Source organism: Mytilus edulis, chromosome 6 (genome assembly GCF_963676685.1).
Source record: "Mytilus edulis chromosome 6, xbMytEdul2.2, whole genome shotgun sequence".
Classification (NCBI taxonomy): domain Eukaryota; kingdom Metazoa; phylum Mollusca; class Bivalvia; order Mytilida; family Mytilidae; genus Mytilus; species Mytilus edulis.
Window position 1 is genome coordinate 25843486 of NC_092349.1, and position 13252 is coordinate 25856737.

Consider the following 13252-nt stretch of genomic DNA (forward strand, 5'->3'; position numbering starts at 1 on the left):
ATATGCAAGCACCGCCTGGAACCCACATAAAATATATCTTCAAGACCAACTGGAAAATGTACAAAAAAAGCGGCTAGGTTTATAACATCAAACTACAACTACGAACCAGGAAGTATGACTTCAATTTTAGACCAACTACAATTACCATCATTAAAAGACCGCCGAACACAAACAGACTGATCCTTTTCTGTAAAAGTATACACGGCCAAGCAAACTTAACTTCTGACCAACTGAAACAAACATCAAGGACATTTCCTCAGACTTCAATCGAAAACTAACACTTTAAAATACAGTGTCATACCAAATACGATTAAAAATTGGAACCTACTACCACCAGATATTTTCACCAAAATTCAGACAGTGCAAGAACCAGCTAAAACCTTTAGCGAAATTGTGAGGGGCCCACTTAAGTAAGTTACTTGACGCACGCGCGTTGTATCAATATCCTTGGATGTAGCTCCGTAAATCTATCTAAATTTTGCCTTTTGCATGTGTAATGGCCGTATTCTCTTGTTTTATGTATAATGGCCGTTTCATCTTATTTTTTGTTGTATGTGTAATGGCCGTATCCCTTGTTTTATTTGTAATGACCGTATTCTCTCCTGTTGCATGTGTAATGGCTATTTCCCTTGTTTTATGTCTTATGGATATTGTCACCCGTTTAATGTATAATGGCCGTTTTCTTTTGTTTTATGTGTAATGGCCGTTTTCTTGTGTAACATGTGAAAGGATCGTGCTCACTTGTTTTTTGTGTAATGACAGTTTTCTTATGAAACATGTGAAAAGATGGTGCTCACTTGTTTTATGTGTAATGGACGTTTTCTTATGTAACATATGAAAGGGTCGTGCTCACTTGTTTTATGTGTAATAGGCAGTTTTCTTATGTAACATGTGAAAAGATGGTGCTCACTTGTTTTATGTGTAATGGACGTTTTCTTATGTAACATATGAAAGGGTCGTGCTCACTTGTTTTATGTGTAATAGGCAGTTTTCTTATGAAACATGTGAAAAGATGGTGCTCACTTGTTTTATGTGTAATGGACGTTTTCTTATGTAACATATGAAAGGGTCGTGCTCACTTGTTTTATGTGTAATAGGCAGTTTTCTTATGTAACATGTGAAAGGATCGTGCTCACTTGTTATATGTGTAATGGCAGTTTTCTCTTGTTGTTTACGTAAAGACTGTTGATGCCTGTTGCATGTGTAATAACTGTTTTCTCCTGTTATATGTGTTACGGCTGTATTCTCTTTTTAATTTCTAACTGCTGTTTCTTCCTGTTTTATTTGTAATGGCCGTTTTATCTTGTTTTGTGTAAATGTGCGTTTTCACCTGTTGTACATGACAACAAATAATCACACATTAGTTTTGAATTATATGAAATAAAATAAAACCAAGCCATACGTATATATAAGTTTATTAAAAAGGATAAGTTAATATGACACACTAGATTAGTATATAATATCTACAGTATACATGTCCTGGTTACACTGCAAAAATATAATATCTACAATACACTTTTAAAATTAAAATTACACTTTAATAATTACGAACTAAATTTGTACATTGAGGCTGTAATTCCTTTCCAGTGTATGTACCAAATACAATAATACATTGTAATATTCCACTGTTCTTTAAAGACGCTAAATACAATAATACATTGTTATACTCTACTGTTCTTTAAAGACTCAAAATACAATAATACATTGTCATATATTGCACTGTTCCTTAAAGACTCTAAATACAATAAAACATTGTCATATTCTACTGTTCCTTAAAGACTCCAAACACAATAATACAGTGTCATATTCTACTGTTCTTTAGAGACTCCAAATACAATAATACATTGTCATATTCTACTGTTCTTTAAAGACTCAAAATACAATAATACATTGTTATACTCTACTGTTCCTTAAAGACTCCAAATACAATAATACTGTGTCATATTCTATTGTTCTTTAAAGACTCCAAATACAATAATACATTGTCATATTCCACTGTTCCTTAAAGACTCTAAATACAATAATACATTGTCATATTCCCCTGTTCCTTAAAGATTCCAAATATAACAATACATGGTCACATTCCACTGTTCCTTAAAGACTCTAAATACAATGATACATTGTCATATCCCACTGTTCATAAAAAGACTCTAAATACAATAATAATGTCATATTCTACTGTTTCTTAAAGACTCCAAATACAATAATGCATTGTTATATTCTACTGTTCTTCAAAGACTCAAAATACAATAATACATTGTCATATTCTACTGTTCCTTAGAGACACCAAATATATTATTATACATTGTCATATTCCACTGTTCCTTAAAGACTCTAAATTTAATAAAACATTGTCATATTCCACTGTTCCTTAAATTCTACAAATACAATAATACATTTTCATATTCTACTGTTCCTTAGAGACACCAAATATATTATTATACATTGTCATATTCCACTGTTCCTTAAAGACTCTAAATTTAATAAAACATTGTCATATTCCACTGTTCTTTAAATTCTACAAATACAATAATACATTGTCATATTCTACTGTCTTTTAATGACTCCACAAACACATTGATTCAATAATACATTGTCATAATCTACTGTTTTTTAAAGACTCCAAATACAATAATACATTTTCATATTTTACTGTTTTTTAAAGAGTTCACATACAATACTAATTTATGATATTTTACTGTACCTTGAAGACTCCAAATACAATAATACATTGTCATATTCTACTGTCCTTTAGACTCCAAATACAAAAATACATTGTCATATTCTACTGTTCCTTAAAGACTCCAAATACAATAATACATTGTCATATTCTACTGTTCTTTAGAGACTCTAAATACAAAAAAACATTGTCATATTCCACTGTTCCTTAAACACTCTAAATACAATAATATAATGTCATATTCTACTGTTTCTTAAAGACTCCAAATACAATAATACATTGTCATATTCCACTGTTCCTTATAGACACCAAATATATTATTATACATTATCATATTCCACTGTTCTTTAAAGACTCCAAATACAATAATACATTGTCATATTCTACTGTCCTTTAAAGACTCCAAATACAAAAATACATTATCATATTCTACTGTTCCTAAAAGACTCCAAATACAATAATACATTGTCATACTCTGCTGTTCTTTAAAGACTATAAATACAATAAAACATTGTCATATTCCACTGTTCCTTAAAGACTCTAAATACAATAATATAATGTCATATTCTACTGTTTCTTAAAGACTTCAAATACAATAATAGATTGTCATATTCTACTGTTTTTGAAAGACTCCAAATACAATAATACATTTTCATATTCAACTGTTCTTTAAAAACTCCAAAAACTCCAAATACACCTTGATTCAATTATACATTGTCATAATCTACTGTTCTTTAAAGACTCCAAATACAATAATACATTTTCTTATTTTACTGGTTTTTAAAGAGTCCAAATACAATAATACATTGTCATATTCTACTGATCTTTAAAGACTCCAAATACAATAATTCATTGTCATATTCTACTGTTCCTTAAAGACTTTAAATACAATAATACATTGTCATATTCTACTGTTCCTTAAATACTCCAAATACAATAAAACATTGTCATATTCCACTGTTCTTTAAAGAATCTAAATACAATAATACATTGTCATATTCTACTGTTCCTTTAAGACTCCAAATTCAATAATACACTGTCATATTCTACTGTTCCTTAAATACTCCAAATACAATAAAACATTATCATATTCCACTGTTCCTTATAGACACCAAATATATTATTATACATTGTTATATTCCACTGTTCTTTAAAGACTCCAAATACAATGATACATTGTCATATTCTACTGTCCTTTAAAGACTCCAAATACAATAATACATTGTCATATTCTACTGTCCTTTAAAGACTCCAAATACAATAATACATTGTCATACTCTACTGTTCTTTAAAGACTCTAAATACAATAAAACATTGTCATATTACACTGTTCCTTAAAGACTCTAAATACAATAATACATTGTCATATTCCACTGTTCTTTAAAGACTCCAAATACAATAATACATTGTCATATTCTACTGTCCTTTAAAGACTCCAAATACAAAAATACATTGTCATATTCTACTGTTCCTAAAAGACTCCAAATACAATAAAACATTGTCATATTCCACTGTTCTTTAAAGACTCTAAATACAATAATACATTGTCATATTCTACTGTTCCTAAAAGACTCTAAATACAATAATACATTGTCATATTCCACTGTTCTTTAAAGACTCCAAATACAAAAATACATTTTCATATTCAACTGTTCTTTAAAAACTCCAAATACAACAATACACTGTCATATTCTACTGTTCCTTAAAGACTCCAAATACAATAATACAATCATATTCTACTGTTCCTTAAATACTCCAAATACAATAAAACATTGTCATATTCCACTGTTCTTTAAAGACTCTAAATACAATAATACATTGTCATATTCTACTGTTCCTTAAATACTCCAAATACAATAAAACATTGTCATATTCCACTGTTCTTTAAAGACTCTAAATACAATAATACATTGTCATATTCTACTGTTCCTAAAAGACTCTAAATACAATAATACATTGTCATATTCCACTGTTCTTTAAAGACTCCAAATACAATAATACATTGTCATATTATACTGTCCTTTAAAGACTCCAAATACAAAAATACATTGTCATATTCTACTGTTCCTTAAATACTCCAAATACAATAAAACATTGTCATATTCCACTGTTCTTTAAAGACTCTAAATACAATAAAACATTGTCATATTCTACTGTTCTTTAAAGACTCTAAATACAATAATACATTGTCATATTCAACTGTTCCTAAAAGACTCTAAATACAATAATTCATTATATTGTTTGATTTGATTGATTGGTTTCTTACTCAACTATCAGCACTTTTGATCCCAGTACTTATAGTTATTAAGATTTGATTTGATTGTTTGGCTGTTGTCAATCATCATGATCAAAATATAATAAACTAAATCAAAAGAACGTTAAGCCAGTCCAGAGCCATAATCATGTGTGTAAACATGCAGTAATAAAACGGATAATACATAATATTAACAGGCAAATATTTTTCATGGGTTACATACATGACATATAAACATATCTGTACAATATTGATATATTTTTTTAAAACATTCATTAATATAGATATATATATATGTGTGTATTTCAAAAATTTCTAATAACACTAGGTTTTATTGAATAACATAACAAGTCATTTTGAAATTTGCATTTGGGTTTAAAATTTTTACAATTTTACAATATTATAGAACTATTTTTTCCAAGAGATTATAATGAGGACATTCACAAATACATTGTTTTTCATTTTCAAATTTATCCAACATAACCTTTGTTATTATCTATATTATTCTTTTTTTTTACATATCCATCCGTTTCTGTTTTAGAGGGTATGCATCTATTTTGCATACTGCTGGTCAATCTTTAAATGCTTTCAATTCCAAATAATTTGCTTATTTTTTTTATTGAAAAATCAAGTCAAGAGTTAGTTAACTTATCTGATGTAACAGTATTTTCACAAAAATCTTTCCAATTATTCAGAAAGACAAGATTTGTTTATTGCATAAACAGAGATTGATTAATATAGACAGCAACCTAACAATACAATTAAGAAAAACAAAAACAAAACAAAGCAGTTAAAGGTTAGTTTGAAGTACAATGTATTGACTAGTGCCAATACTTCAAACTATAAACTATTTTCAGCTATACATGCTATATGAGGGATTTGAATAAATGAAATTTAATGTATGAAAATGTCCAAATTCTAACAATAAAAAAACCCACCCTTTGCTAGTTTCACTGGAATTGATCATTTTGACATAAAAGTTGATTTAATCCTTTTCCCTTTAACAATGACTCTATTTCTATATGTCCTTTCTCCTGTGCTACATTGAGAGAATTGTTACCTTTAAAGTCACATTTATTGACATCAGCTGAATGTTTTAACAGTTCTTTAACAACATCAACATGTCCTTTCTGACTTGCTATATAAAGTGAAGAACATCCATCATCATCACAAAGATCAATATCAACATCATCACGCTGAAGAAGTACACGTACAACCTCTATCCTGTTGGTGTAACAAGCAATCTGTAATGGTGGGGTGCCATCATTCCTACACTTATTGACATCAGCTGAATGTTGTAACAGTTCTTTAACAACATCAACATGTCCTTTCTCACTTGCTATATACAGAGGTGATGCATCATTCTTGTTACACTTATTGACATCAGCTGAATGTTGTAACAGTTCTTTAACAACATCAACATGTCCATTCTGACTTGCTATAAAAAGTGAGGAACATCCATCATCAGCACAAAGATCAATATCAACATCATCACGCTGAAGAAGTACATGTACAACCTCTATCCTGTTGTTGTAACAAGCAATCTGTAATGGTGGGGTGCCATCATTGTCACACTTATTGACATCAGCTGAATGTTGTATCAGTTCTTTAACAACATCAACATGTCCTTCCTGACTTGCTATATACAGAGGTGATGCACCATTAATATTGTTACACTTATTGACATCAGCTGAATGTTGTAACAGTTCTTTAACAACATCAACATGTCCATTCTGACTTGCTATATACAGAGGTGATGCATCATTATTGTCACACTTATTGACATCAGCTGAATGTTGTAACAGTTCTTTAACAACATTAACATGTCCATTCTCACTTGCTATATAAAGTGAGGAACGTCCATCATCAGCACAAAGATCAATATCAACATCATCACACTGAAGAAGTACACGTACAACCTCTATCCTGTTGTAGTAACAAGCAATCTGTAATGGTGGGGTGCCATCATTCATACATTTATTTACATCAGCTGCATGTTGTAACAGTACTTTAACAACATCAACATGTCCTTCCTGACTTGCTTGCCACAGAGGAGGTCCTCCATTATTTATACATTTATTGACATCAGCTGAATGTTGTAACAGTTCTTTAACAACATCCACATGTCCTTCCTGACTTGCTATATACAGAGGTGATCCATCCTCATTGGTACACTTATTGACATCAGCTGAATGTTGTAACAGTTCTTTAACAACATCAACATGTCCATTCTCACTTGCCCATAATAAAGGAAACCAACCATCCTCTGTACAATAATTAACATCACTATTCCTACTGATCAACCATTTGACAAGTGTAATAGTACCCATATAACAACTTCCACCTAGTGCTATATCTTTACTGTGAATATCTTTAGTAGAAACAAGTTCTTGTTGCTTTGATAGATCAAGTTGGTTTAAACGTGTTATGAAATTTTCAGTAAATGTTGTAGAATCCATGTTTCTGTTATGACATACACTGTATACATAACCGTTCTCCCAGTCTGTCAGTAACCTATCTATATATCTATTTATATAATTATCAGGTATTCTTATAACAAACTCTATTTCTGTGCCCATGTTATCTGTTATCTTCCAAAGAAATCTCTCCTCAATGAAATCAGTATTAGCATGATCAATGAAAATCTGTATCATCTTCTCCCCAAAGTATTTAGCAAGGAAATCAAACAACTTATCATGGATTATTTTGTATGTACTATCCACCTTGACCACATATGTTCCTTCAAGTGTTTCAAGGGATTTCTTTAAACGTTTGATGGATGTTCCTTTATTCAGTTCACATTCTTCTAGTAAATCTTCTATGATTGCTCCTATCTTCTTATCTTTTGGTGAAAAGTTTTCTTCTGTTAATGTGTTGTTAAACATGACACAAAGGACTAAGCTACAATACTGCATCTTACCAGCATCACTTTCTCTGTACATTTGTACAACTTGATCTTTGAAAACTTCAAAAGGATTGCTAAAAAAAGAGGTAATGCTTACATTCTTTTGGAGGTTCTGTCTATGATATAAGCTACATAAAAGTGGGAAAAAGTCATATTTTTCTGACAATTTCTTTACTTCATCAGTATTTTCCTTAAAGTACACTTCAGCTAAAGCATATTTTTCAGCAGCACAAAGTCTGAATTCTTGTGAACTTAAATCGATGTTACACATTTTGAAAATAGAGAGATTGCTAAATAGTTCATCTTTGTAAACCTCCAATCTACATGTAGATATAATTTTACAACATTTGTCTTCCAGAAGAGATATTATATGATCAAGTCTTTGTTTCCAGTCAGTGTAAATTTGTTGATTAAGAGTATATCTACCACAGACATCATCAAAGACAAACAATGTTTTCCGCCCATGTTTAAACCATTTTCCAATATCTTCAGGTTTACTACATGGAATTACAGTATAGCCATGTTTCTTCATTATTAGTGCAATGTGCTTAGAAAGAAAACTTTTTCCAGTGCCAGAATTTCCAACCAGAGTTACTGAACTTTGTGCTAAAACTTTTTGCATTACATGTTTCTCTGCTTCAGTACTAACAAACTGTTGATCATCCTTTTTCCACTGTTCCAAGCGGTTTTCGAACTGCTCTGTAAAATATATATGAAATTCAATAAATAAACTATATATATTTAAAGTTCAAATTTCAAGGTGTAATAACACAACAATAAAGTATGTTTCTTCCATGCAAGGAAATGTGGTTTGAAATTAATTTAAAGTTAAATGGTAAAATTTCTTTACATAAATCATACTGTTAAATGCCAGCTAAACAAAGACTAATCTAAGGGGAATATCAGTGGTGGTATTACCCTTAAGTAAAAAACTCTATTGTAACAAATATGTTATTATTGATCATTGTTGTGTCATTTTTCATGCTTTGTAGTAACTTCTATGTGTTCACGCTACATGTACTATGTTTGTTTATAGTTTTGGTAATAAAATTATTAAGAGTCTACTGTCTAGTTTATTATTCCAAAGCACTTATTTTCTGTGCCTTCACCGCTTGCACATTTTTTTGTGTCATAGATACAAATGATGAATACTGATACCAAAAAAAGCGAATCATTTTCTTTTACGTTTAATTTCATGTTACAAGCAACCCTTAAAATTGAGTGGTAACAACATTTCTGTTGTATTAATCTAAAAATCATTCCATTGTGAAATGGCCGCCAATGTAAAACAATTCAAACAGATAGTTTGAAATTTGAAAGAAAACAAAAGTTTTGTTGGCCCCAAATATCAATTAATGACATCATATTCTATCTTTATTTAATATTATAATTGTCTTTTTTTTGTTAGTGGTAAGTGGCTTTTTTAACTAGCTGTCAGTACTCTCAGATCGGTACTTGATGTCTTTTAAAAAACTCTTTTTGATGTTTGGATGTACAAGTACCCAGCCTCGTCCACTTGTATTTGTATTTTGATCCATCTGATGAGTTAAGCCTTTTTCAAAAGTTTTTTAAAGTTCATTCTTATGTTGTACTATTATAACACTGTCCCAGGTTAGGGGTAGGGTTGGGATCCCGCTAACATGTTTAACCCTGCCACATTCTGTTTGTATGTGCCTGTCCCGAGTCAGGAGCATGTTATTCAGTGGTTGTTGTTTGTTGCTGTGTTACATATTTGTTTTTTGTTAATTTTTTTGTACATAAACTATGCTGTTAGTTTTCTCGTTTGAATTGTTTTACATTGTCATTTCGGGGCCTTTTATAGCTGACTATGCAGTATGGGCTTTGCATTTGTGTGTCATTTGGTCTCTTGTGGAGAGTTGTCTCATTGGCAATCATACCACATCTTCTTTTTTATATTTTTTTTAAATTATTTGATAATTGATCAGTAGCTTAACTCCTCTTTCAGCACTTTTTGATATTTCGTGGTGGTCAGGTTTTATTATTGGAGGAAACTGGAGTGCTCAGAGAGAAAAAATTGACCTTCAACAGGAAAACTGACAATCCTAGTCAATTTAGACATGTTAGATTCGAGTTCAGCACATCTGCCACGTTTAAGGTTCAAACTTACAACCTTAGTTTTGACAGGCTAGTAATACAGTACTTGAACTACTTAGACCACTTATCCACCGAGGCCCTTTTTTTAATTTCCAAGAACTTTGAATGTTTACATAATTTGGTATTATTCTTGAAAATTAAGGCCAACAAATGAATTGTTACACCAGAAAATAAGGCAGAATTTCAAGTAATACTTAAGAAGCAAATTAAATCAAAGCGCTGTAAGCGCTGAAGGCAGTTAACCAAAAACCAAGGCAACCGTAATTATGAAAACTGTGGCAATGTTGCCTCAACATTAAACATTCATATATAGTACATTCATGTTTATCTAATGATTTATTTATTAAGGCAAATAATCTATATGTTATCAAGGTTTCAAAAGCAATGCATATATCAATGTATATTTTTTATGGTGTATCTGCAGTGGTACAAGTTCCCAATGATTGCAGTTGCTCTACTTGGTAGTTAACCTTGGTTTTATTTGACTGCTAGAAGTTCAATTTGACTTAGTATGAACATGTAATAGTATGAATGGACTGGTTTCCCTGGAAAGAAAACTGAGTTTGTGTTCTATAGTACAAAAGTTATGAGACACGAATCAGACAAATGTTCACTACAACAGGGATCAAAGATGAGGTCTGACTGACTTGCCCATAGTAAATGTAAATGATTTGTTATTTTGTCCCATACATATGAATATATATAATTTAGGGGTGCGGATCTCAACGGTTTTCAAGTTCTCAAACAGGTAGGGGTAGGCAGAGGATTTAGGGGGCAGGGGGCCCGCCCCCCCCCCCTTTTAGGGAAAAAATTTGGTTGCTTATATAGGGAATCACTGAAGCGTGACTGGAGCGGGCCCCTCTTAGGTCAGTCAGTGGGCCCCACTTATGAAAATTTCTGGATCCGCCACTGGGGGTAGGGTGACCCTAGGGACTTCCCCTACATTTCATTTTATTTGTTATATTGTCCCATACATGAATATACATGGTTTAGGGGTGGGGATCTCATTGGTTTCCAAGTTCTCAAACAGGAAGGGTAGGGTGACCCAAGGGACTCCCCCTATATTTCATTTAATTAGTTATATTGATCCATACATGAATATATATTGTTTTGGTGTGGGGATCTTGACCGTTTCCAAGTTCTCAAACAGGAAGGTTGGGATGACCACAGGGACTTCCCTTATATTTCATTTGATTTGTCATATTGTCCCATACATGAGTATATATGGTTTAGGGGTAAGGATCTTGACCATTTCCAAGTTCTCAAACAGGAGGGTGAACAGTGACCTCAGGGACTCCCCTATCTTCCATCTGATTTGTTCTATTGTCCCATACATTAATATATATGGTTTAGGGATGGGGATCTCGACCATTTGTAAATTCTAAAACAGGAGGGGTGGGGTGACCCCTAGCGACTCTTCCTATATTTCATTTGATTTTTCATATTGTCACAAACATGAATATATATGGTTAAGGGGTGTGGATCTCGACCGTTTCCAAGTTCTCAAACAGGAGGGGGTGGGGTAACTCCAGGGACTCCCCCATATTTCATTTTTTATTTATTATATTGTCCTATACTTGAATATATGCAGGGGCGGATTCAGACGGGGGAGGATTGCGGGCTTGCACCCCCCCTTAAATTTGCAAAGCATGGCTTGTTCTCAGCTTAATAAAGAATATTCCGATAATTTTACCTCAATTTTTTTTAGCCTCGCTCTGCTCGGCGAAAATTTAAGTTTGCGCCCCTCCTAACCTAAAATCCTGGATCTGCCCCTCATATGGTTTAGGGGTGGGGAGCTCGACCGTTGTCAAGTTATCAAACAGGAGGGGGTAGAGTGGCCCAAAGAATGCCACCTATATATCATATGATTTACTTACATTAAGGTATATATAATATAGTTGCATTATTTGTGAAAATAAAGAATGAAACTTTCAGCTACTTTAATTAACCCTTCAAAATTGAGAAAAAAACAAATAACCCCTCGAAATTGCAGTAATATGTTTACACTTTAAAAGCATCTCACATGCATTATCATCATTTATCATTTATAAAGAAAATTTAGACTGTGACCATGAACATGTATAATATTGTTAGATATACTGTTCCCAGCTGTCACGTTGTATTGGATTTTTAAATTAAAATTTATCAAAAAGTAATTTTTAGTTTCTGAATAACATATTTTTCTTCTTTTTCTTTCTTTTACATATATCTTTTGGTTTACAATACTAGTGTTTATATTCATTTACCATGCATAGATGTATTTCTTCACCTGCTTGGATTTATTTTGTAAATGATCGTCAAACCCGGAATTACCCTTATCCGCTTCCGGAATCGGATCCGATTTTGTAAAATTTTGTCTTCACGGCCGCCATTGTTATGTGTTTACAATGTTGTTTTTGTCAATCAGATACGATTTTACTCGAATTTATACAATATTTGTCGGCGATTTTTTGTATAAAGCTAGCGGTTGAACAAAATGAACATCGCCGTCATGAATAATAATGATAAAAATAAGTTTTTAGCTCGTTTAATTGGAGACTTTGGTGAACATGGTGAAAAGGTTTGCAAAGTAATTTCTTATTTTCTTTCAAATGTAAAGCGACTGCGTCGGGCGTAGCTAGAAACCAACTATCCTAATCGAAATTCCGCTTGCAAAAGTGGAAGGTCGCGGACCTCGGACCACCGCTAATTTACACACCTGCCTCCAAATTGAAAAGCTACGAAAATTTCCTTTTTCTAATTTGAAATTGCCGCCAACAGCATGAACAGTTGAACTTATTATATAATAGACTACTGACGTAGTTGTACTACGTATTGATGACAAACAATATTCCTACGACTTTTGTCATTTGGGAAATCTTAACTGCTTGTCTTAAGAGATTTTCGGCGATTAAATATTTCATACAATTGTTCTTTGACATCTTAGCTAAAAGCACAAGTCATAATGAACTACACAAGGATTCTTAATAAGCACTACTTCCTATGTGTAACTTTAAAACTTTTGGATAAATCGACGATCATTTAAGGTTTTTCTGGTCATTTTTTTGTAATCCAGAATAAAAAGTATAAAAAAGTGTTCAATTAGTTATATATAACATAGTAACAAGCTAGATAATAACAATGGCAAGTATTTCAGGATTTATTGGGTAGAACACAAATCTAGGGTGCTCGCATAATGCAGCTTAACTGCATAAAAACTGAAAATGGCAGCCAACAGATAATTTTGACACTCAGAACCAATTTAGAATAGCACAATATACTTGTTTATCACTTAAATGGTATCTTGAATGATGTTCCT

At 32.0% G+C, this 13252-nt stretch overlaps 1 protein-coding gene across 2 annotated transcripts in view; it reads right to left on the reverse strand.

Annotated features, from left to right (window-relative positions):
- Positions 1 to 1413: 1413 nt before the first annotated feature.
- LOC139527409 (uncharacterized) overlaps positions 1414 to 13252 on the reverse strand; it is a 69544-nt gene continuing 57705 nt past the window's right edge. For both annotated transcript variants that reach the window (XM_071322824.1, XM_071322823.1), the window contains exon 10: positions 1414 to 8538. In XM_071322824.1, coding sequence (XP_071178925.1) covers positions 5885 to 8538 — 2654 coding nt within the window. In that variant the 3' untranslated portion in view covers positions 1414 to 5884. The remainder of the gene's footprint in view (positions 8539 to 13252) is intronic.